Raw genomic sequence first — 24,152 nt, 5'->3', positions numbered from 1 at the left:
TTAGTGGGGGAAGGACCAGTGTTGAGGATCAGCGGAGTGGGGATGTTGTTTCCTACCCATCACCACCTGGGGCGGCCCACCTGGTCAGAAAGGATGTTCGAAGATCCAGGACCATGTGAGTTATGCACACGGCTTTAGCAGCAGAGAGAGAGGGGGAGAGGGTGAAAGGATGTCAGAGACGTTTTCCTCCATTGAGCAGGGTTCTCGAGCTCACCTTAATGTCAGGGGGGACCGAGCGGGTTTGGAGGGCACTATGGTGTTAAATGGTCTGAGCTGTGATCGATGAACATAGGTATTCCTCTTGTCCAGATGGGTTAGGGAAGGGACGCAGAGCAGGAATGAGTCAGTGTGCAGTGTGTGACAGGTGAGCAAAGAGGGAGAGGAGTGGAAGAAGGAGGCAGAGAGGAATGGCGAGTTGGTTTTTGATGAACTCTTCAGAACCTGGGATGATGCAACTCGTGGACCTATTGGGGCGGTAAGCAAATTGGTCTGGAGAAGAGAGGAGCATTGGTTGTCTGTGGTGATCCATGTTTCCGTCAGGCCAAGAAGTAGGGTCCTGGAACTCAACGTGGATCGGATGTCGTCAAAGGGTGGCCGCTCATCTCATGATGAGGGGGGGAGGGGGAGGAGGGATGGAGTTGCAAAGAGCTTCCTAGGGTTAGAGGCAGATAGTGTGTTTAGCAAGAAGAATTGACTAAAATGATTAAAATCAGTTACTTGAGCTCGCAACAGCCACGAACAAGGATAGGGGACATAGCAAATTATGCAGAAAGGGAGGAGTAGGAGGGTTGAGGAGGCTCTTTGGAAAGGTTTGTTGTAAAGAGACTAGCAGAGACTTGTTGCAAAGGGACATGGAAGAACACATCTCCAGCCTGATGAAAGAAGGAGGCAGAGAGGAATGAGTCAAGGTAGGCGTTCAGTTGTTAAAGTCGCCAGAACTGTGAGAGGTGAGCCGTCTCAGGAAAGGAGCTTATCAAGGCATCAAGCTCATTGATGAACTCTCCGAGGAACCTGGAGGACGATAAATGATAAGGATGTTCTATGATACAAAGACGGCTGTTGTGAGCTATGGGAATTGCTAATTAGACAAATCAAACAGATGGGTATAGGGGAGAAAGAATGAATGACCACCTGGGAGAGTGCAGGATCCCAGATTGCCACCACCCGCTGACCAGAAGCTCTAATGTGCAAGAACACGTGGGCTAATGGTCAAATAGCCTTTTAAAATGTTTGTTGCAGTGTTGTCTGTGGTGATCCATGTTTCCTGTCAGTGCCACACTCGAGGGACTGGAGGGACATAGGCGGGATGAACTCTCCCTGTTGGCAGTTCAGAGCTACCGGAGACCTGGAACTCCACGTGGGTGTTTAGCTCCAGTTGTGGAGTGCGTTTGTATGGTCTGTGCAGAGAGGAGAGAACAGGGATAGACAGACACACAGCCCTAGTTGCACAGGGGCCTACACACGTCAGTGTTCAGAGAGTTAAGCTACGAATGATTAAAATGATACAACTGCTGGTAGATAGTCACTACTTTTCGTGTTCAGAGAGTTAAGCTTGGCTACCTAGTAGACACACAATTATCTTTGAATCTTATGTGAGCTAAAATTGGGAACAGCAGATGTGGGTTCGGTAGTAGGCTAGCTGTTTCTTTTGTAATCGTGATACTGTAGGACCCTGCCACACTAATCAAATTGTCTCAAGCCATTGAATAGCTGGCAACCTTGAAAGAAGCCTAGTTAACCCTATACTTTGATACAAAGACGGCTTGTAGCTAGCTGTTTGATTGCCTTGTACTGAAATGAAAAATGCTACACTGTTGGTTGAGTGCAGAAGTTCTGTTCGGTTTGGCTAGCTGTTGGCTCTAGCAGAGTCTCCTATGGTAGGATCACACTAATCAAGTCGTTCAGTTGAGTGTAATAGTTGTGCTGCTAATCAATGGACTAGCTAACACGTTAGTTTCTGGGGCAGTTGGGGAAGGTACGATTTAATATCTATGATACAAAAGACCTGTGGCTATACTATCAAACCGTGATGTACTATAATGAAATGTAATGCGGACCGAGTCAGATGCGAGTGCAGATGCGACCGCTCGCTCAACCCGGAAGCTAATTGCAAAAGGGTTTTCATGGTCAAATAGCCTTTTAAAATGTTTGTCCTGAGGCTGTCCGTCAAACTTGATGATTGAGTTGGAGGCCACATGGGTGAACAGGGAGTACATGGAAGCAATCTTGACCACCTGCGTGGAATCAGATTGGACCAGGTGTTAAATGTTGTGAACAGACCTGAGCACGGGCGTTTCCTGTTTTAGTTTCTGTCTATAGGGGGGAGCAACAAAAGGAGAGCCCACAGGTGTGGCACTGTATTGTCCTCAAAAAGTTGTTTAATTTGTCTGGGAGCAAGACGTCAGTGGTTTTCTTTTGTAATCCGTGATTGTCAGATTTGCCTTAGGAATAACTGTTTTGTAAAGGAGGGTTGGGAAGGTTTTAATAGTCACCGTGGATGAGGGTAGGCTTGGTAACAGACCTGAGCACGGGGCGTTTCCTGTTTTAGTTTCTGTCTATAGGCGGGGAGCAACAAAATGGAGTCGGGGAGTTAAAGTAGCAATGATCCAGAATGCTGCCAGCCCAGGTCACACATTCGATACGCTGATTAAATTTAGGGAGCCTTGTTTTCAGATTAGCTTTCTTACAATCCCCAGTTACCATAAATGCAGCCTCAGGATATATAGTTTTCAGTTTACATAGAGTCCAAAGTTCTTTCAGGGCCGTCGCGGTGTCTGCTTGCGGGGGGATATACTGTACACGGCTATGATTATAATCGAAGATAATTATTTTAGTAGATAATGCGGTCGGCATTTGATTGTAAGGAATTCTAGGTCAGGTGAACAAAAGAACTTGAGTTCCTGTATGTTGTTATGATTACACCATGACTTGTTAATCATAAGGCATACACCCCCGCCCTTCTTACCAGAGAGGTGTTTGTTTCAGTCAGCGCGATGTGTGACGAAACCGGGTAGCTGTACCGACTCTGATAACGTATCCCCAGTGAGCCATGTTTCTGTGAAACAGAGAAGGTTGTCTCTCTGGAAGGCAACCCTTGCTCGAATTTCATCTACCTTGTCAAGAGACTGGACATTGGCGAGTAGTATACTCTGGAGCAGTGAGTAATGTGCCGGTCTACGGAGCTTGCCCCATCTGCGGCACTGTTGTTTTGGGTCGCCTACAGGGATCCGATCCATTGTCCTGGGTGGTGGTCCAAACAGAGGATCCGCTTCGGGAAAGTCATATTCCTGGTCATAATGTTGGTAAGTTGACAATCCTCTTATATTCAATAGTTCTTCCCAGCTGTATGTAATAAGACTTACATACAGTGCTGTGCTTGTTGAGTGTCCTTCCCTATAAGTGTGCTGAAATTCTGTTGTCAATTTGTTAACTGTAAAATAGCATTGTATCTGGTCAAACACCATTTTTCCCAGAAGTTTACTAAGGGTTTGTAACCGGCTGATTGGTCGGCTTTTTGAGCCAGGAAAGGGGGCTTTATTATTCTTGAGTAGGATAATTAATTCAGCTTCCCTCCGGGCCTGAGGGCACACGCTCTCTAGTAGGCTTAAATTGAAGATGTGGCAAATAGGAGTGGAAATAGTCTGCTATTATCCTCAGTAATTTTCCATCCAGATTGTCAGACCCCGGTGGCTTGTCATTGTTGATGGACAACAATCATTTTTCACCTCTTCCAAACTGACTTTACGGAATTCAAAAGCACAATTCCTGTCTTTCATAATTTGGTCTGATATACTTGGATGTGCAGTGTCAGCGTTTGTTGATGGCATGTCTTCCCTAAGTTTGCTTATCTTGTCAATGAAAAACACATTAAAGTAGTTTGCGATATCAGTGGGCTTGGTGATGAATGAGCCATCTCATTCAATGAATGTCGGAGCCGAGTTAGATTGTTTTCCCAAAATGTAATTTAAGGTGCCCCAAAGCTTTCTACTATCATTCTTTATATAAGTTATCTTTGTTTCATAAATGTTATAAATTATTTTTTATTTAGGTTAGTCACCTGATTTCTTAATTTGCAGTAAGTTTGCCAAATCACCTGGGCTGACAGACTTAATTGCCATACCTTTTGCCTCATCCCTCTCAACCATACAATTTTTCAATTCCTCATCAATCCAAGGGGATATAACCTTTTTTACAGTAATTTTCTTAATGGGCGCAGTCTTATTATTAGTAACTGAAATTAGTAGTTTCATAAATGTGTAAAGAGCAGCGTCTGGTTGATCCTCATTACACACCACAGACCAGCAGCGTCTGGTTGCTCCTCATTACACACCACAGACCAGCAGCGTCTGGTTGATCCTCATTACACACCACAGACCAGCAGCGTCTGGTTGATCCTCATTACGTCATTTCCGGTCACAACTTGCAGGCTTGTTTTCGAGTTGCTGTGCGTTTTGTTGCCAACCTATTTTGCCTATTTTGCTACCTGACAACTTTACGGTTTTCACTTTTTAATTACCGTTCATATATTTATTTATTTTTTCCTCAACTTTTTCACTCCGGACGCTTTATCTGGACACGATTCGTCAGGACCTCCAACAGCCGAAGCTAAGTAGTAACATTAACATGATGCCTTCTAATTGCAGCCGCTGTGCTCGCCTTACGGCGAGGATAGCTGTACTGCAAGCCCAGCTTCAGACGCAATCGTTAGGCAAGGGTAATTTTAGTGTAGGAAAGGATGAAACAGCGTCTGTGCCACCAGTAAGTACAGATAGTAGTATAAATCCCCTGGCACAGTCCCCGCAGCCGGACAATTTTCTCACGGTTTCTGGAAGGAAATGCTGTAGGAACGCTCAACCGGTGTCGCTCATTCAGCCGACAGAAACTTTCAACCGGTTTTCCCCATTAAGCAGCGGGTCGGTGTCAGAGGCCGAGCCTTCTCTGGTCTCTACTCCTCCCGTTACGGGGTCTGAGACGCCGAAGCTTCCCACCATTAGCTCTGACAAATTGAAAACTCTAGTCATTGGCGACTCCATTACACGCAGTATTAGACTTAAAGCGAATCATCCAGCGATCATACACTGTTTACCCGGGGGCAGGGCTACCGACGTTAAGGCTAATCTAAAGATGGTGCTGGCTAAAGCTAAAACTGGCGAGTGTAGAGAGTATAGAGATATTGTTATCCACGTCGGCACCAACGATGTTAGGATGAAACAGTCAGAGATCACCAAGCGCAACATAGCTTCTGCGTGCATATCAGCTAGAAAGATGTGTCGGCATCGAGTAATTGTCTCTGGCCCCCTCCCAGTTAGGGGGAGTGATGAGCTCTACAGCAGAGTCTCACAACTCAATCGCTGGTTGAAAACTGTTTTCTGCCCCTCCCAAAAGATAGAATTTGTAGATAATTGGCCCTCTTTCTGGGACTCACCCACAAACAGGACCAAGCCTGACCTGCTGAGGAGTGACGGACTCCATCCTAGCTGGAGGGGTGCTCTCATCTTATCTACCAACATAGACAGGGCTCTAACTCCTCTAGCTCCACAATGAAATAGGGTGCAGGCCAGGCAGCAGGCTATTAGCCAGCCTGCCAGCATAGTGGAGTCTGCCACTAGCATAGTCAGTGTAGTCAGCTCAGCTATCACCATTGAGACCGTGTCTGTGCCTCGACCTAGGTTGGGCAAAACTAAACATGGCGGTGTTCGCCTTAGCAATCTCACTAGGATAAAGACCACCTCCATTCCTGTCATTACTGAAAGAGATCATGATACCTCACTTCTCAAAATAGGGCTACTTAATGTTAGATCCCTTACTTCAAAGGCAATTATAGTCAATGAACTAATCACTGATCATAATCTTGATGTGATTGGCCTGACTGAAACATGGCTTAAGCCTGATGAATTTACTGTGTTAAATGAGGCCTCACCTCCTGGCTACACTAGTGACCATATCTCCCGTGTATCCCGCAAAGGATGAGGTGTTGCTAACATTTACGATAGCAAATTTCAATTTACAACAAAAAAAAATGACGTTTTCGTCTTTTGAGCTTCTAGTCATGAAATCTATGCAGCCTACTCAATCACTTTTTATAGCTACTGTTTACAGGCCTCCTGGGCCATATACAGCGTTTCTCACTGAGTTTCCTGAATTCCTATCGGACCTTGTAGTCATAGCAGATAATATTCTAATCTTTGGTGACTTTAATATTCACATGGAAAAGTCCACAGACCCACTCCAAAAGGCTTTCGGGAGCCATCATCGACTCAGTGGGTTTTGTCCAACATGTCTCTGGACCCACTCACTGTCACAGTCATACGCTGGACCTAGTTTTGTCCCATGGAATAAATGTTGTGGATCTTAATGTTTTTCCTCATAATCCTGGACTATCGGACCACCATTTTATTACGTTTGCAATTGCAACAAATAATCTGCTCAGACCCCAACCAAGGAACATCAAAAGTCGTGCTATAAATTCACAGACAACACAAAGATTCCTTGATGCCCTTCCAGACTCCCTCTGCCTACCCAAGGACGCCAGAGGACAAAAATCCGTTAACCACCTAACTGAGTATCTCAATTTAACCTTGCGCAATACCCTAGATGCAGTTGCACCCCTAAAAACTAAAAAATGTCTCATAAGAAACTAGCTCCCTGGTACACAGAAAATACCCGAGCTCTGAAGCAAGCTTCCAGAAAATTGGAACGGAAATAGCGCCACACCAAACTGGAAGTCTTCCGACTAGCTTGGAAGGACGGTACCGTGCAGTACCGAAGAGCCCTTACTGCTGCTCGATCATCCTATTTTTCTAACTTAATTGAGGAAAATAAGAACAATCCGAAATTCCTTTTTGATACTGTCGCAAAGCTAACTAAAAAGCAGCATTCCCCAAGAGAGGATGACTTTCACTTTAGCAGTGATAAATTCATGAACTTCTTTGAGGAAAAGATTATGATTATTAGAAAGCAAATTACGGACTCCTCTTTAAACCTGCGTATTCCTCCAAACCTCAGTTGTCCTGAGTCTGCACAACTCTGCCAGGACCTAGGATCAAGAGAGACGCTCAAGTCTTTTAGTACTATATCTCTTGACACAATGATGAAAATAATCATGGCCTCTAAACCTTCAAGCTGCATACTGGACCCTATTCCAACTAAACTACTGAAAGAGCTGCTTCCTGTGCTTGGCCCTCCTATGTTGAACATAATAAATGGCTCTCTATCCACTGGATGTGTACCAAACTCACTAAAAGTGGCAGTAATAAAGCCTCTCTTGAAAAAGCCAAACCTTGACCCAGAAAATATAAAAAACTATCGGCCTATATCGAATCTTCCATTCCTCTCAAAAATTTTAGAGAAGGCTGTTGCGCAGCAACTCACTGCCTTCCTGAAGACAAACAATGTATACGAAATGCTTCAGTCTGGTTTTAGACCCCATCATAGCACTGAGACGGCACTTGTGAAGGTGGTAAATGACATTTTAATGGCAACGGACCGAGGCTCTGCATCTGTCCTCGTGCTCCTAGACCTTAGTGCTGCTTTTGATACCATCGATCACCACATTCTTTTGGAGAGATTGGAAACCCAAATTGGTCTACACGGACATGTTCTGGCCTGGTTTAGATCTTATCTGTCGGAAAGATATCAGTTTGTCTCTGTGAATGGTTTGTCCTCTGACAAATCAACTGTAAATTTCAGTGTTCCTCAAGGTTCTGTTTTAGGACCACTATTGTTTTCACTATATATTTTACCTCTTGGGGATGTTATTCAAAACATAATGTAAACTTTCACTGCTATGCGGATGACACACAGCTGTACATTTCAATGAAACATGGTGAAGCCCCAAAATTGCCCTCGCTAGAAGCATGTGTTTCAGACATAAGGAAGTGGATGGCTGCAAACTTTCTACTATTAAACTCGGACAAAACAGAGATGCTTGTTCTAGGTCCCAAGAAACAAAGAGATCTTCTGTTGAATCTGACAATTAATCTTAATGGTTGTACAGTCGTCTCAAATAAAACTGTGAAGGACCTCGGCGTTACTCTGGACCCTGATCTCTCTTTTGAAGAACATATCAAGACCATTTCGAGGACAGCTTTTTTCCATCTACGTAACATTGCAAAATCAGAAACTTTCTGTCCAAAAATGATGCAGAAAAATTAATCCATGCTTTTGTCACTTCTAGGTTAGACTACTGCAATGCTCTATTTTCCGGCTACCCGGAGAAAGCACTAAATAAACTTCAGTTAGTGCTGAATACGGCTGCTAGAATCCTGACTAGAACCAAAAAATTTGATCATATTACTCCAGTGCTAGCCTCTCTACACTGGCTTCCTGTCAAAGCAAGGGCTGATTTCAAGGTTTTACTGCTAACCTACAAAGCATTACATGGGCTTGCTCCTACCTATCTCTCTGATTTGGTCCTGCCGTACATACCTACACGTACGCTACGGTCACAAGACGCAGGCCTCCTAATTGTCCCTAGAATTTCTAAGCAAACAGCTGGAGGCAGGGCTTTCTCCTATAGAGCTCCATTTTTATGGAACGGTCTGCCTACCCATGTCAGAGACGCAAACTCGGTCTCAACCTTTAAGTCTTTACTGAAGACTCATCTCTTCAGTGGGTCATATGATTGAGTGTAGTCTGGCCCAGGAGTGGGAAGGTGAACGGAAAGGCTCTGGAGCAACGAACCGCCCTTGCTGTCTCTGCCTGGCCGATTCCCCTCTTTCCACTGGGATTCTCTGCCTCTACCCTGTTACGGGGCTGAGTCACTGGCTTACTGGGGCTCTCTCATGCCGTCCCTGGGGGGTGCGTCACCTGGGTGGGTTGATTCACTGTTGTGGTCGGCCTGTCTGGGTTGGCACCCCCCCCTTGGGTTGTGCCGTGGCGGAGATCTTTGTGGGCTATACTCGGCCTTGTCTCAGGATGGTAAGTTGGTGGTTGAAGATATCCCTCTAGTGGTGTGGGGGCTGTGCTTTGGCAAAGTGGGTGGGGTTATATCCTTCCTGTTTGGCCCTGTCCGGGGGTGTACTCGGATGGGGCCACAGTGTCTCCTGACCCCTCCTGTCTCAGCCTCCAGTATTTATGCTGCATTAGTTTATGTGTCGGGGGGCTAGGGTCAGTTTGTTATATCTGGAGTACTTCTCCTGTCCTATTCGGTGTCCTGTGTGAATCTAAGTGTGCGTTCTCTAATTCTCTCCTTCTCTCTTTCTTTCTCTCTCTCGGAGGACCTGAGCCCTAGGACCATGCCCCAGGACTACCTGACATGATGACTCCTTGCTGTCCCCAGTCCACCTGGCCATGCTGCTGCTCCAGTTTCAACTGGCCTGGGCCCTAGGACCATGTCCCAGGACTACCTGACATGATGACTCCTTGCTGTCCCCAGTCCACCTGGCCATGCTGCTGCTCCAGTTTCAACTGTTCTGCCTTACTATTATTCAACCATGCTGGTCATTTATGAACATTTGAACATCTTGGCCACGTTCTGTTATAATCTCCACCCGGCACAGCCAGAAGAGGACTGGCCACCCCACATATGCTCTCTCTAATTCTCTCTTTCTTTCTCTCTCTCGGAGGACCTGAGCCCTTGGACCGTGCCCCAGGACTACCTGACATGATGACTCCTTGCTGTCCCCAGTCAGTCCACCTGACTGTGCTGCTGCTCCAGTTTCAACTGTTCTGCCTTATTATTATTCGACCATGCTGGTCATTTATGAACATTTGAACATCTTGGTCATGTTCTGTTATAATCTCTACCCGGCACAGCCAGAAGAGGACTGGCCACCCCACATAGCCTGGTTCCTCTCTAGGTTTCTTCCTAGGTTTTGGCCTTTCTAGGGAGTTTTTCCTAGCCACCGTGCTTTTACACCTGCATTGTTTGCTGTTTGGGGTTTTAGGCTGGGTTTCTGTACAGCACTTTGAGATATCAGCTGATGTACGAAGGGCTATATAAATAAATTTGATTTGATTTGATTACACACCACAGACCAGCAGCGTCTGGTTGATCCTCATTACACACCACAGACCAGCAGCGTCTGGTTGATCCTCATTACACACCACAGACCAGCAGCGTCTGGTTGATCCTCATTACACACCACAGACCAGCAGCGTCTGGTTGCTCCTCATTACACACCACAGACCAACAGCGTCTGGTTGATCCTTATTACACACCACAGACCAGCAGCGTCTGGTTGATCCTCATTACACACCACAGACCAGCAGCGTCTGGTTCCTCCTCATTACACACCACATTTAACAATACATTTACATTTACATTTAAGTCATTTAGCAGACGCTCTTATCCAGAGCGACTTACAAATTGGTGCATTCACCTTATGACATCCAGTGGAGCAGCCACTTTACAATAGTGCATCTAAATCTTTTAAGGGGGGTGAGAGGGATTACTTTATCCTATCCTAGGTATTCCTTAAAGAGGTGGGGTTTCAGGTGTCTCCGGAAGGTGGTGATTGACTCCGCTGTCCTGGCGTCGTGAGGGAGTTTGTTCCACCATTGGGGGCCAGAGCAGCGAACAGTTTTGACTGGGCTGAGCGGGAACTGTACTTCCTCAGTGGTAGGGAGGCGAGCAGGCCAGAGGTGGATGAACGCAGTGCCCTTGTTTGGGTGTAGGGCCTGATCAGAGCCTGGAGGTACTGAGGTGCCGTTCCCCTCACAGCTCCGTAGGCAAGCACCATGGTCTTGTAGCGGATGCGAGCTTCAACTGGAAGCCAGTGGAGAGAGCGGAGGAGCGGGGTGACGTGAGAGAACTTGGGAAGGTTGAACACCAGACGGGCTGCGGCGTTCTGGATGAGTTGTAGGGGTTTAATGGCACAGGCAGGGAGCCCAGCCAACAGCGAGTTGCAGTAATCCAGACGGGAGATGACAAGTGCCTGGATTAGGACCTGCGCCGCTTCCTGTGTGAGGCAGGGTCGTACTCTGCGGATGTTGTAGAGCATGAACCTACAGGAACGGGCCACCGCCTTGATGTTAGTTGAGAACGACAGGGTGTTGTCCAGGATCACGCCAAGGTTCTTAGCGCTCTGGGAGGAGGACACAATGGAGTTGTCAACCGTGATGGCGAGATCATGGAACGGGCAGTCCTTCCCCTGGAGGAAGAGCAGCTCCGTCTTGCCGAGGTTCAGCTTGAGGTGGTGATCCGTCATCCACACTGATATGTCTGCCAGACATGCAGAGATGCGATTCACCACCTGGTCATCAGAAGGGGGAAAGGAGAAGATTAATTGTGTGTCGTCTACATAGCAATGATAGGAGAGACCATGTGAGGTTATGACAGAGCCAAGTGACTTGGTGTATAGCGAGAATAGGAGAGGGCCTAGAACAGAGCCCTGGGGGACACCAGTGGTGAGAGCACGTGGTGAGGAGACGGATTCTCGCCACGCCACCTGGTAGGAGCGACCTGTCAGGTAGGACGCAATCCAAGCGTGGGCCGCGCCGGAGATGCCCAACTCGGAGAGGGTGGAGAGGAGGATCTGATGGTTCACAGTATCGAAGGCAGCCGATAGGTCTAGAAGGATGAGAGCAGAGGAGAGAGAGTTAGCTTTAGCAGTGCGGAGCGCCTCCGTGATACAGAGAAGAGCAGTCTCAGTTGAATGACTACTCTTGAAACCTGACTGATTTGGATCAAGAAGGTCATTCTGAGAGAGATAGCGGGAGAGCTGGCCAAGGACGGCACGTTCAAGAGTTTTGGAGAGAAAAGAAAGAAGGGATACTGGTCTGTATTTGTTGACATCGGAGGGATCGAGTGTAGGTTTTTTCAGAAGGGGTGCAACTCTCGCTCTCTTGAAGACGGAAGGGACTTAGCCAGCGGTCAGGGATGAGTTGATGAGCGAGGTGAGGTAAGGGAGAAGGTCTCCGGAAATGGTCTGGAGAAGAGAGGAGGGGATAGGGTCAAGCGGGCAGGTTGTTGGGCGGCCGGCCGTCACAAGACGCGAGATTTCATCTGGAGAGAGAGGGGAGAAAGAGGTCAGAGCACAGGGTAGGGCAGTGTGAGCAGAACCAGCGGTGTCGTTTGACTTAGCAAACGAGGATCGGATGTCGTCGACCTTCTTTTCAAAATGGTTGACGAAGTCATCTGCAGGGGGAGGAGGATTCAGGAGGGAGGAGAAGGTGGCAAAGAACTTCCTAGGGTTAGAGGCAGATGCTTGGAATTTAGAGTGGTAGAAAGTGGCTTTAGCAGCAGAGACAGAAGAGGAAAATGTAGAGAGGAGGGAGTGAAAGGATGCCAGGTCCGCAGGGAGGCGAGTTTTCCTCCATTTCCGCTCGGCTGCCCGGAGCCCTGTTCTGTGAGCTCGCAGTGAGTCGTCGAGCCACGGAGCGGGAGGGGAGGACCGAGCCGGCCTGGAGGATAGGGGACATAGAGAGTCAAAGGATGCAGAAAGGGAGGAGAGGAGGGTTGAGGAGGCAGAATCAGGAGATAGGTTGGAGAAGGTTTGCAGAGGGAAGAGATGATAGGATGGAAGAGGAGAGAGTAGCGGGGAGAGAGAGCGAAGGTTGGGACGGCGCGATACCATCCGAGTAGGGGCAGTGTGGGAAGTGTTGGATGAGAGCGAGAGGGAAAAGGATACAAGGTAGTGGTCGGAGACTTGGAGGGGAGTTGCAATGAGGTTAGTGGAAGAACAGCATCTAGTAAAGATGAGGTCGAGCGTATTGCCTGCCTTGTGAGTAGGGGGAAGGTGAGAGGGTGAGGTCAAAAGAGGAGAGGAGTGGAAAGAAGGAGGCAGAGAGGAATGAGTCAAAGGTAGACGTGGGGAGGTTAAAGTCGCCCAGAACTGTGAGAGGTGAGCCGTCCTCAGGAAAGGAGCTTATCAAGGCATCAAGCTCATTGATGAACTCTCCGAGGGAACCTGGAGGGCGATAAATGATAAGGATGTTAAGCTTGAAAGGGCTGGTAACTGTGACAGCATGGAATTCAAAGGAGGCGATAGACAGATGGGTAAGGGGAGAAAGAGAGAATGACCACTTGGGAGAGATGAGGATCCCGGTGCCACCACCCCGCTGACCAGAAGCTCTCGGGGTGTGCGAGAACACGTGGGCAGACGAAGAGAGAGCAGTAGGAGTAGCAGTGTTGTCTGTGGTGATCCATGTTTCCGTCAGTGCCAAGAAGTCGAGGGACTGGAGGGAGGCATAGGCTGAGATGAACTCTGCCTTGTTGGCCGCAGATCGGCAGTTCCAGACCAACAGCGTCTGGTTCCACCACAGACCAACAGCGTCTGGTTCCACCACAGACCAACAGCGTCTGGTTGATCCTCATTACACACCACAGACCAGCAGCGTCTGGTTGATCCTCATTACACACCACAGACCAGCAGCGTCTGGTTGATCCTCATTACACACCACAGACCATCAGCGTCTGGTTGATCCTCATTACACACCACAGACCAGCAGCATCTGGTTGGTCCTCATTACACACCACAGACCATCAAATATTCTTTACATCATCAACATATGAATAACTACAAAACGTGTTGTATGACCTCTTATACACTATATTAGGCCCAACCTTTGGAACTGTGGTTTTCCTAGATATGGCTATTATATTGTGATCACTACATCCTATGGATTTGGATACTGCTTTAAAGCAAATATCTGCAGCATTAGTAAAGATGTGATCAATACATGTTGATGATTTAATGCCTGTGCTGTTTGTAACTACCCTGGTAGGTTGACTGACAACCTGTTCCAGGTTACAGACACTGGTTACAGTTTGACATTTTTTCCTGAGTGGGCAGCTTGATGAAAGCCAGTCATTATTTAAATCACCCAGAACATATACTTCTCTGTTGATATCACATACATTATCAAGCATTTCATACATATTATCCAGATACTGACGGTTAGCCCTTTGTGGTCTAGCAGCTTCCCACCAGAATGGGCTTTAGGTGAGGCAGATTAACCTGTAGCCATATTACTTCAACAGTATTTAACATTAGATCGTTAACAATGTCTACACTGTATTTCTGATCAATATGATGTTATTTTAATGGACAGAAAAGTAGTTTCTTTCAAAAACAAGGACATTTCTAAGTGACCCCAAACCTCTGAAGGTAGTGTACATTGTAAACTTTCATTCATATGCTAGGTTGTAGCAACCTCATGATGGGTATAGGGAAGATGTAAGTATCATGTGGTAGCCTAAACCTATGGATGTTACATTGAGCTGGTTGAATGGAATATGAATGAAAGTCATCCAATATGCTGTAATAGAAGGCCAATAAAAGGCCAAAAAAGATCGTCCTCCCTCATCGTCCTCCCTCATCGTCATCCCTCATCCACTGATGTACTGTATTGAATACATGGAATTGAATTGTGATGATAACAGTGAATGAATTTTGCACACAATGTACTTCGTTTTCCATTTTCTTTTTAAAATCAGGAATAATACTTGATTTGATTGTGTATGAAATTGTTATGGTAAAAAAAAAATGCATAAAAGGAGAGTAATTACCCATAATTCTGCACCTTTCTATAGCTGCATCATCATGATGTAATGACTGCAAAGAAAATCAGTTGATTGACTGGGACTTTTAAAAGACAGATTAACTTTCTCTTTTGTCCGCTTAGACTGAAGTGTTTGTGCTTTTGTCTTTTTTCAGTAAGTCGTGTTCTTTTGATTAATGTAGTGGAAATTTTGACTTATCATTTCGTTTAGATTAATGTATTTATGTTTTGAGAAGGCAACTCCATTTTGAAAATGTATTGTAATGTTTCGCATTAGGCCACTGAGTTAGTTCTGTGTCATGTGAACATTGCCATGCAAATAGCCAATATTGTAAAAAAAAAAATATGAAGAAAAACTGTTAATAATGGCAAAATACAAATAGTTATAAAATATACAGTACCAGTCAAAAGTTTGGATACACCTACTCATTCATGTCTTTTTCTTTCTTTTCCCCCCCTTTTTACAATGTTCTACATTGTAGAATAATAGTGGAGACATCAGAACTATGAAATAACACATATGGAATTATGAAGTAACCAAAAAAGTGTTAAACAAATCAAAATATTTTCTATATTTGAGATTCTTCAAAGTACCCACCCTTTGTCTAGATGACAGCTTTGCCTAGATGACAGTTGGCCTTCTCTCAACCAGCTTCATGAGGAATGTTTTTCTAACAGTCTTGAAGGAGTTCCCACATATGCCGAGCACTTGTTGGCTGCTTTTCACTCTGCTTTTTCGGCTGCTCTTCACTCTGCGGTTCAAGACATCCCAAACCATCTCGATTGGGTTGAGGTTGGGTGATTGTGGAGGCCAGGTCATCTGATGGAAAACTCTATCACTCTCCTTCTTAGTCAAATTGCCCTTACACAGCCTTGAGGTGTGTTTTGGGTCAATGTCCTGTTGAAAAAAAAATGACAGTCCCACTAAGCGCAAACCAGATGGGAGGGCGTATCGCTGCAGAATGCTGTGGTAGACATGCTGGTTAAGTGTGCCTTGAATTCTAAATAAATCACAGACAGTGTCACCAGAAAAGCCCCCCCCCCCCCACACCATCACACCTCCTCCATGCTTCACAGTGGGAACCACACATGCGGAGATCATGCATTCACCTACTCTGTGTCTCACAAAGACACAGCAGTTGGAACCGAAAATCTCACATTTTTACTCATGAGACCAAAGGACAGATTTCCACCAGAATATATACATTGCTTGTGTTTCTTTTTCTTGGCACAAGCAAGTCTCTTTTTATTATTGGTCCCTTTAGTAGTGGTTCCTTTGCAGCAATTGTACCATGAAGGCCTGATTCACGCAGTCTCCTCTGAACAGTTGATGTTGAGATGTGTTCTGTTACTTGAACTCTGTGAAGCATTTATTTGGGCTGCAATCTGAGGTGCAGTTAACTCTAATGAACTTATCCTCTGCAGCAGAGGTAACTGGGTCTTCCTTTCCTGTGGAGGTCCTCATGAGAGCCAGTTATCATAGCGCTTGATGGTTTTTGCGACTGCACTTGAAGAAACTTTCAAAGAACTTGACATTTTCCGGATTGACTGACCGTCATATCTTAAAATAATGGACTGTCATTTCTCTTTGCTTATTTGAGCTGTTTTTGCCATAATATTGACTTGGTCTTTTACAAAATAGGACTATCTTCTGTATATCATCCCTACCTTGTCACAACACAACTGATTGTCTCAAATGCATTTAGAAGGAAAGAATTTCCACAAATGAACTTTTAACAAGGCACACCTGTTAATTGAAATGCATTCCAGGTGACAAACTCATGAGGCTGGTTGAGAGAATGCCAAGAGTGTGCAAAGCTGTCATCAAAGCAGGGGGTGGCTACTTTGAAGAATCTAAAAGATAAAATATTTAGATTTGTTTAACACTTTTTAGGTTACTTCATGGTTCCATGTGTTATTTCATAGTTTTGATGTCTTCACTATTATTATACAATGTATAAAATAATACAAATAAAGAAAAAACACAGGAATGAGTAGGTGCGACCAAACTTTTGATTGGTACTGTATACAAATATACAGTATATACAGTCTACAGGGCATTCGGAAAATATTCAGACCCCCATTGACTTTTTCCACATTTTGTTATGTTACAGCCTTATTCTAAAATGTATTAAATAAAAAAAAATCCTCATCAATCTACACAAAATCACCCATAATGACCCCATAATGACAAAGCAAAAACAGGTTTCTAGAAATGTTTCCAAATTTATATAAAAAATAAAGACAGAAATACCTGATTTACATAAGTATTCAGACCTATAGCTATGAGATTTGAAATTGAGCTTAGGTGCATCCTGTTTCCATTGGTCATCCATGTTTCTACAACTTGATCAGAGTCCACCTGTGGTAAACTCAATTGATTGAACATGATTTGGAAAGGCACACACCTATCCATATAAAGTCCCACAGTTGACAGTGCATGTCAGAGCAAAAACCAAGCCATGAGGTCGAAGGAATTGTCTGTAGAGCTCCGAGACAGGATTGTGTCGAGGCACAGATCTGGGGAAGGGTACCAAAACATTTATGTAGCATTGAAGGTCCCCAAGAACACAGTGGCCTAAATCTTTCTTAAAGGAAATAAGTTTGGAAGCACCTAGACTCTTCCTAGAGCTCCAGAGTTCCTCTGTGGAGATGGGAGAACATTCCAGAAGGACAACCATCTCTGCAGCACTCTACCACTCCACCAATCAGGCCTTTATGGTAGAGTGGTCAGATGGAAGCCACTCCTCAGTAAAAGGCACAACCCCACTTTTCCAAAAGGCATCTAAAGACTCTCAGACCATGAGAAGCAAGATTCTCTGGTCTGATGAAACCAAGATTGAACTCTTTGGCTTGAATGCCAAGCGTCACGTCTGGATGAAACCTGGCACCATCCCTACGGTGACACATGGTGGTGGCATCATGCTGTGAGGATGTTTTTCAGCGGCAGTGACTGGGAGACTAATCAGGATCAAGGGAAAGATGAACAGAGCAAAGTATAGTGAGATCCTTGATGACAACATGCTCCAGAGCACTCAGGACCTCAGACTGGGGCAAAGGTTTTCCTTCCAGTAGGACAACGACCATAAGCACACAGCCAAGACAACGCAGGCGTGGCTTCGGGACAAGTCTCTGAATGTCCTTGGGTGGCCCGGCCAGAGCCCGGACTTGAACCCGTTTGAAAATCTCTGGAGTGACTCTCCCCATTCAACCTGACAGAGCTTGAGGATCTGCAGAGAAGAACGAGAGAAACTCCCCAAATACAGCTGTGCCAAGCTTGTAGCGTCATACCAGACAATACTCTAGGCTGTAATCGCTGCCAAAGGTGCTTCAACAAAGTACTGAGTAAAAGGTCTGAATACTTATGTAAATGTGATATTTCAGTGTTTTCAATTCCTAAAAACCTGTTTTTGCTTAGTCATTATGGGGTATTGCGTGTAGAGCAGTGGTCCCCAAACTTTTTATCGTCCCGTTCCCCTTCCACCATTCCGCCTCCAGCTGCGTACCCCCTCTAGCACCAGGGTCAGTGCACTCTCAAATGTTGTTTTTTTGCCATCATTGTAAGCCTGCCACACACACACACACACACACACACACACACACACACACACACACACACACACACACACACACACACACACACACACACACACACTATACGATGCATTTATTAAACATAAGAATAGGTGTGAGTTTGTCACAACCCGGCTCGTGGGAAGTGACAAAGAGGTCTTATAGCACAAATAATAATATAATAATAATCATTAATTTAGCTCTTTATTTAACCATCTTACATATAAAACCTTATTTGTTCATCAAAAAATTGTGAATAACTCACCACAGGTTAATGAGAAGGGTTTGCTTGAAATGATGCACATAACTCTGCAATGTTGGGTTGCATTGGAGAGAGTCTCAGTATTAAATCATTTTCCACACACAGTCTGTGCCTGTATTTAGGTTTCATGCTAGTGAGGGCCGAGAATCCACTCTCACATAGATACGTGGTTACAAAGGGCATCAGTGACTTAACAGGGTGATTTGCCAAGGCAGGATACTCTGAGCGCAGCTCTATCCAGAAATCTGGCAGTGGCTTCTGATTATTCAATTCAATTTTCACAGAACCGCTTGTTGCAATTTCAATGAGGCTCTCTTGTTCAGATATAGGTAAGTGGACTGGAGGCAGGGCATGAAAGGGATAACAAATCCAGTTTGTGTTGTCCATTTCGGGAAAGTGCCTGCGTAATTGCGCACCCAGCTCACTCAGGTGCTTCGCTATATCACCTTTGACATTGTCTGTAAGCTTGAGTTCATTTGCACAACAAAAAATCATACAATGATGGAAAGACCTGTGTGTTGTCCCGGAAAAGAGCTCCAACTTCTTAATCATAGCCTCAATTTTGTCCCGTATTGAATATAGTTGCGGAGTCCCTGTAATCCTAGATTCAGATCATTCGGGCGAGAAAAAACAACACCCAGATAGGCCAGTCGTGTGAGAAACTCGTCCTCATGCAAAGCAGTAAGACAAGTGAAAATGATGGTCAGTAAAGAAAACTTTAAGCTCGTCTCTCAATTTAAAAAAAAACGTATCAATACTTGGCACTTCTGTATGTTGTAAAAACGTTACATGGTTGCTGGCCATATCATTGCATAATGCAGAAAATACAAAGTTAACCATTTTCACTGTAGTGTCCAAAATGTCTTTCAAGCTGTCAGGCATTCCCTTGGCAGCAAGAGCCTCTCGGTGGATGCTGCAGTGTACCCAAGTGACGTCTGGAACAACTGCTTGCACGCGCGTTACCACTCCTGTCTTGGCTTTTGCGCCATCAGTACAGATACCAACACATCTCGACCACCAAGTCCATTTGATGACACAAAGCTGTCCAGTACTTAAAAAATATCCCCTCATGTTGTCCTGGTTTCCAGTGGTTTGCAGAAGAGGATGTCTTCCTTAATTGACCCCCCATAAACGTAACGGACAAATACCAGGAAATGTGCCAGGCCCGTCACGTCTGTTGACTCATCCAGCTGTAACGCATTTAATTCACTGGCTTGTATGCGAAGCAGTAATTGTTTCAAAACATCTCCTGCCATGTCACTGTATGTATAAATATATATATATATATTTTTTTAAATTATATTTACCAGTGGTAGAAGGTAAATTGAAAGAAAACACTGGAGGCTACGTCCCAAATGGCTTCCTATTCCTTTTTAGTGCACTACTTTGACCAAAGCCCCATGGGACCTGATCAAAAGTAGTGCACTATACAGGAAATAGGGTGCCTAAAGCCCCATGGGTCGTGATCAAAAGTAGTGCACTATACAGGAAATAGGGTGCCATTTGGGATGCATCCACTACCTGTTCTCTGAAGAAGCTGGTAGTCAGGGTGTAGAGGATGGGGTTCAGGGCACTGTTGATGGGTAATATAAAGATCACCACCCAGGATGAGATGGTACCTGGAGGGGGAGAGAGAGAGGGAGTTAGAGGTGTGTGCGTCCTTGTGTATTAACTGCAGTGTTGGGGAGTAGTGAACTTCATGTAGGTCAACTAGTAATTTAACTTCGTTTTGCGTTAGCTTGGTGGTAGTTGAACTCAATTCAAATCTAGGTAGTGTTTCCACTAGTTAATTGCTTAAAAAAAATATTTTTCTTACTATACACTACTGTTTTACCATGTAGCGGTGTAGCTAACTACTGGAACTACACACTACTGTTTTACCATGTAGCGGTGTAGCTAACTACTGGAACTATACACTACTGTGTTACCATGTAGCGGTGTAGCTAACTACTGGAACTACACACTACTGTTTTACCATGTAGCGGTGTAGCTAACTACTGGAACTACACACTACTGTTTTACCATGTAGCGGTGTAGCTAACTACTGGAACTACACACTACTGTTTTACCATGTAGCGGCGTAGCTAACTAATGGAACTACACACTACTGTTTTACCATGTAGCGGTGTAGCTAACTACTGGAACTACACACTACTGTTTTACCATGTAGCGGTGTAGCTAACTACTGGAACTACACACTACTGTTTTACCATGTAGCGGTGTTTTACCATGTAGCGGCTAACTACTGGAACTACACACTACTGTTTTACCATGTAGCGGTGTTTTACCATGTAGCTAAACTACTGGAACTACACACTACTGTGTTACCATGTAGCGGTGTAGCTAACTACTGGAACTACACACTACTGTTTTACCATGTAGCGGTGTAGCTAACTACTGGAACTACACACTACTGTTTTACCATGTAGCGGTGTAGCTAACTACTGGAACTACACACTACTGTTTTACCATGTAGCGGTGTAGCTATCTACTGGAACTACACACTACTGTTTTACCATGTAGCGGCGTAGCTAACTAATGGAACTACACACTACTGCTTTACCATGTAGCGGTGTAGCTAACTACTGGAACTACACACTACTGTGTATCCCAAAAGGGGCACTGGTGCGGGTCTTCTCAGAAACATGTCTGTAACGTCTGAATGGTTTGCGCTACAAACTATTATGACCCGTTCATGACGCTCACACAAGAGTCGTTCGAAGGTAAGGAATTATTTTACATAGAAGATCATAGGAAATTCCAGGACATACTATATCATTAATAATCATTAATAAACTCACATAGTCGCTGTCAAAAACTCCAACCTCCACACAGTTGTCACTGACTAGTTGGATATTAATTTCCTATTGAGCAAACAATTTATGTACTTACAGCATTCTTTAAATAATTTTTTTTTATTTTAATTTGATTGACATTGGTCAATAAAGCTCATAAATGCAATTGATTATTTCACCGTGTTTTGTGTTCTACTTGTTGTCCTGAAAATAAAATTGTGAGATTTTTACTGGGGTCATCAAGCCTGATGCTAATAGGCTTTTAACGTATAACCCCAAAGTGATCGGTTGTTACAATTTATAGTCTATGACATTTCAGATTTACATACGATCATTTTTCACTAATTCGTTTGAATGTAGTGAACTACTTTTTCAAAGGAACTTTAGTTAAGTAAACTATATTTTTCATAGGGGTAGTTTTTAGTGTAGCATAACTTCTGTGTAAATTAATTGATAGCTTGGTAAACTATATTTTCAGAGTAGCTTCCCCAACAATGATTACCTGGTATCCCGACCTGCAACAGGGACAGTATTTACCTGGTATCTCGACCTGCAGCTGGGACAGTATTTACCTGGTATCTGGACCTGCAGCAGGGACAGTATTTACCTGGTATCTCGACTTACAGCAGGGACAATATTTACCTGGTATCTCGACCTGCAACAGGGACAGTATTTACCTGGTATCTCGACCTGCAACAGGGACAGTATTTACCTGGTATCTGGACCTGCAGCAGGGACAGTATTTACCTGGTATCTCGACTTACAGCAGGGACAATATTTACCTGGTATCTCGACCTGCAACAGGGACAGTATTTACCTGGTATCTCGACCTGCAACAGGGACAGTATTTACCTGGTATCTCGACCTGCAACAGGGACAGTATTTACCTGGTATCTGGACCTGCAGCAGGGACAATATTTACCTGGTATCTCGACCTGCAGCTGGGACAGTATTTACCTGATATCTCAACCTTCAGCTGGGACAGTATTTACCTGGTATCTCGACCTGCAACAGGGACAGTATTTACCTGGTATCTCGACCTTCAACAGGGACAGTATTTACCTGGTATCTCGACCTGCAACAGGGACAGTATTTACCTGGTATCTCGACCTGCAGCAGGGACAATATTTACCTGGTATCTCGACCTGCAACAGGGACAGTATTTACCTGGTATCTCGACCTTCAACAGGGACAGTATTTACCTGGTATCTCTACCTGCAGCAGGGACAGTATCTTGACCAGGAAGATGGGGATCCAGCAGAGGGCGTCAGAGAAGACGATGAAGAAGAACCTGTTAGCTACAGCCACATCTCTGTGTAGCCTGCTCCTCAGGTCTGTAACAGAACAACATGTTAGCTACAGCAACGTCTCTGTGTAGCCTGCTCTACTGGTCTGTAACAGAACAACATGTTAGCTACAGCAACGTCTCTGTGTAGCCTGCTCTTCAGGTCTGTAACAGAACAACATGTTAGCTACAGCAATGTCTCTGTGTAGCCTGTTCTTCAGGTCTGTAACAGAACAGCCCGTTAGCCACAGCTAGGTCTCTGTGTAGCCTGCTCCTCAGGTCTGTAACAGAACAGCCTGTTAGCTACAGTCAGGTCTTTGTGTAGCCTGCTCCTCAGGTCTGTAACAGAACAGCCTGTTAGCTATAGCAACGTCTCTGTGTAGCCTGCTCTTCAGGTCTGTAACAGAACAGCCTGTTAGCCACAGCTAGGTCTCTGTGTAGCCTGCTCCTCAGGTCTGTAACAGAATAGCCTGTTAGCTACAGTTAGGACTCTGTGTAGCCTGCTCCTCAGGTCTGTAACAGAACAGCCTGTTAGCTACAGTCAGGTCTCTGTGTAGCCTGCTCCTCAGGTCTGTAACAGAACAGCCTGTTAGCTAACTGGGGGACAAATTCACCTTTCAGCAGGACAATAACCTAAAACACAAGGTTCGTTCCTACACACATTGAGTCACGTGGCCGTGGCTTGCTAGATAAAGCAGGCACACAGGCATTGAGGCATTCAGCTACTGTTTTATTGAACGTCAGAATGGGCAAAACGAGTGACCTAAGTGACTTTGAGCGTTGTATGATCTTCGGTGCCAGGCGCACCGGTTCCAGTATCTCAGAAACGGCCATCCTCCTGGGATTTTCACGCACCACACTACAAACAAAAAAACATCCAGTCAGCGGCAGTCCTGGGGACGAAAACTGCTAGTTGATGAGAGGTGGAAGGAGAATGGCAAGAATCGGTAAGAACAGGCAGGCCACAAACAGGCAGATAACGGAGCAGTACAAAAGTGGTGCAGAATCTTGGTTACGCTCCACTCGTTGGTCCTTGTTGCGGATGGGCTATTGCAGCAGACGACCACGCCGGGCTCCACTCCTATCAGCTAAAACAAGAAGTGGCTCCAGTAGAAAAACATCACCTGGTCCGACGAATTCTGGTTTCTGTTGCGTCATACTGATGTCAGAGTCAGGATTTGGCGTAAACAGCATGAGTCAGAGGTTGGTGGCACCTTAATTGGGGAGATTCGGCATTTAGTAATGACTGGAGCGGAATCAGTGGAATGGAATCAAATAGATCAAACACACAGTTTCTGGGTGTTTGTTGCCATTCCATATGTTCCGTTCCGGCCATTACTATGAGTCGTTCCCCACTGAGTGTACACATTGATTCTTCTAAATGTTGAAAATCCGTAGGCAAGGGAGAGAAACAAAATGATGCAGTTTGAGGTCATGTGGCGGAGTGTGATGCGGGCGCTGGAGAAGGGGGTGTGAGCTGATGGGTCAAGGCAGGGTGACGTCATTGATGTCATTGATGTTTGCTTGTGTTTGTACGTGTATTTAAAAAATGTAAAAGCGTCCAAAAAATAATGTTCCTGAGTGGCCTAGTTACAGTTTTGACTTCAATTGGCTTGAAAATCTATGGCAAGACTTGGAAATGGCTGTCTAGCAATGGTCAACAACCAACTTGATTGAGCTTGAATATTTTTTGTATAATAAAGTGCAAATATTGTACAATCCAGGTGTGCAACGCTCTTAGAGACCCAGAAAGACTCACAGCTGTAATCACTGTCAAAGGTGATTCTAACAC

The 24,152-nt window shown here is 45.0% G+C and overlaps 1 protein-coding gene across 1 annotated transcript in view; it reads right to left on the bottom strand.

The window, feature by feature from the left end:
• LOC115117438 (relaxin receptor 2-like) overlaps positions 1–24,152 on the bottom strand; it is a 244,117-nt gene that overhangs the window by 6,972 nt on the left and 212,993 nt on the right. Inside the window, exons 20-21 of the mRNA XM_065004938.1 lie at positions 22,278–22,409; positions 19,802–19,899 (exon numbers count right to left, since the gene is read on the bottom strand). Of these exons, the coding sequence (XP_064861010.1) occupies positions 19,802–19,899; positions 22,278–22,409 (230 nt within the window). The remainder of the gene's footprint in view (positions 1–19,801; positions 19,900–22,277; positions 22,410–24,152) is intronic.

Source organism: Oncorhynchus nerka, linkage group LG19 (assembly GCF_034236695.1).
Source record: "Oncorhynchus nerka isolate Pitt River linkage group LG19, Oner_Uvic_2.0, whole genome shotgun sequence".
Classification (NCBI taxonomy): domain Eukaryota; kingdom Metazoa; phylum Chordata; class Actinopteri; order Salmoniformes; family Salmonidae; genus Oncorhynchus; species Oncorhynchus nerka.
The sequence above is the reverse complement of the archived record's forward strand: the minus strand, read 5'-3'. Positions and strand labels throughout refer to the sequence as shown.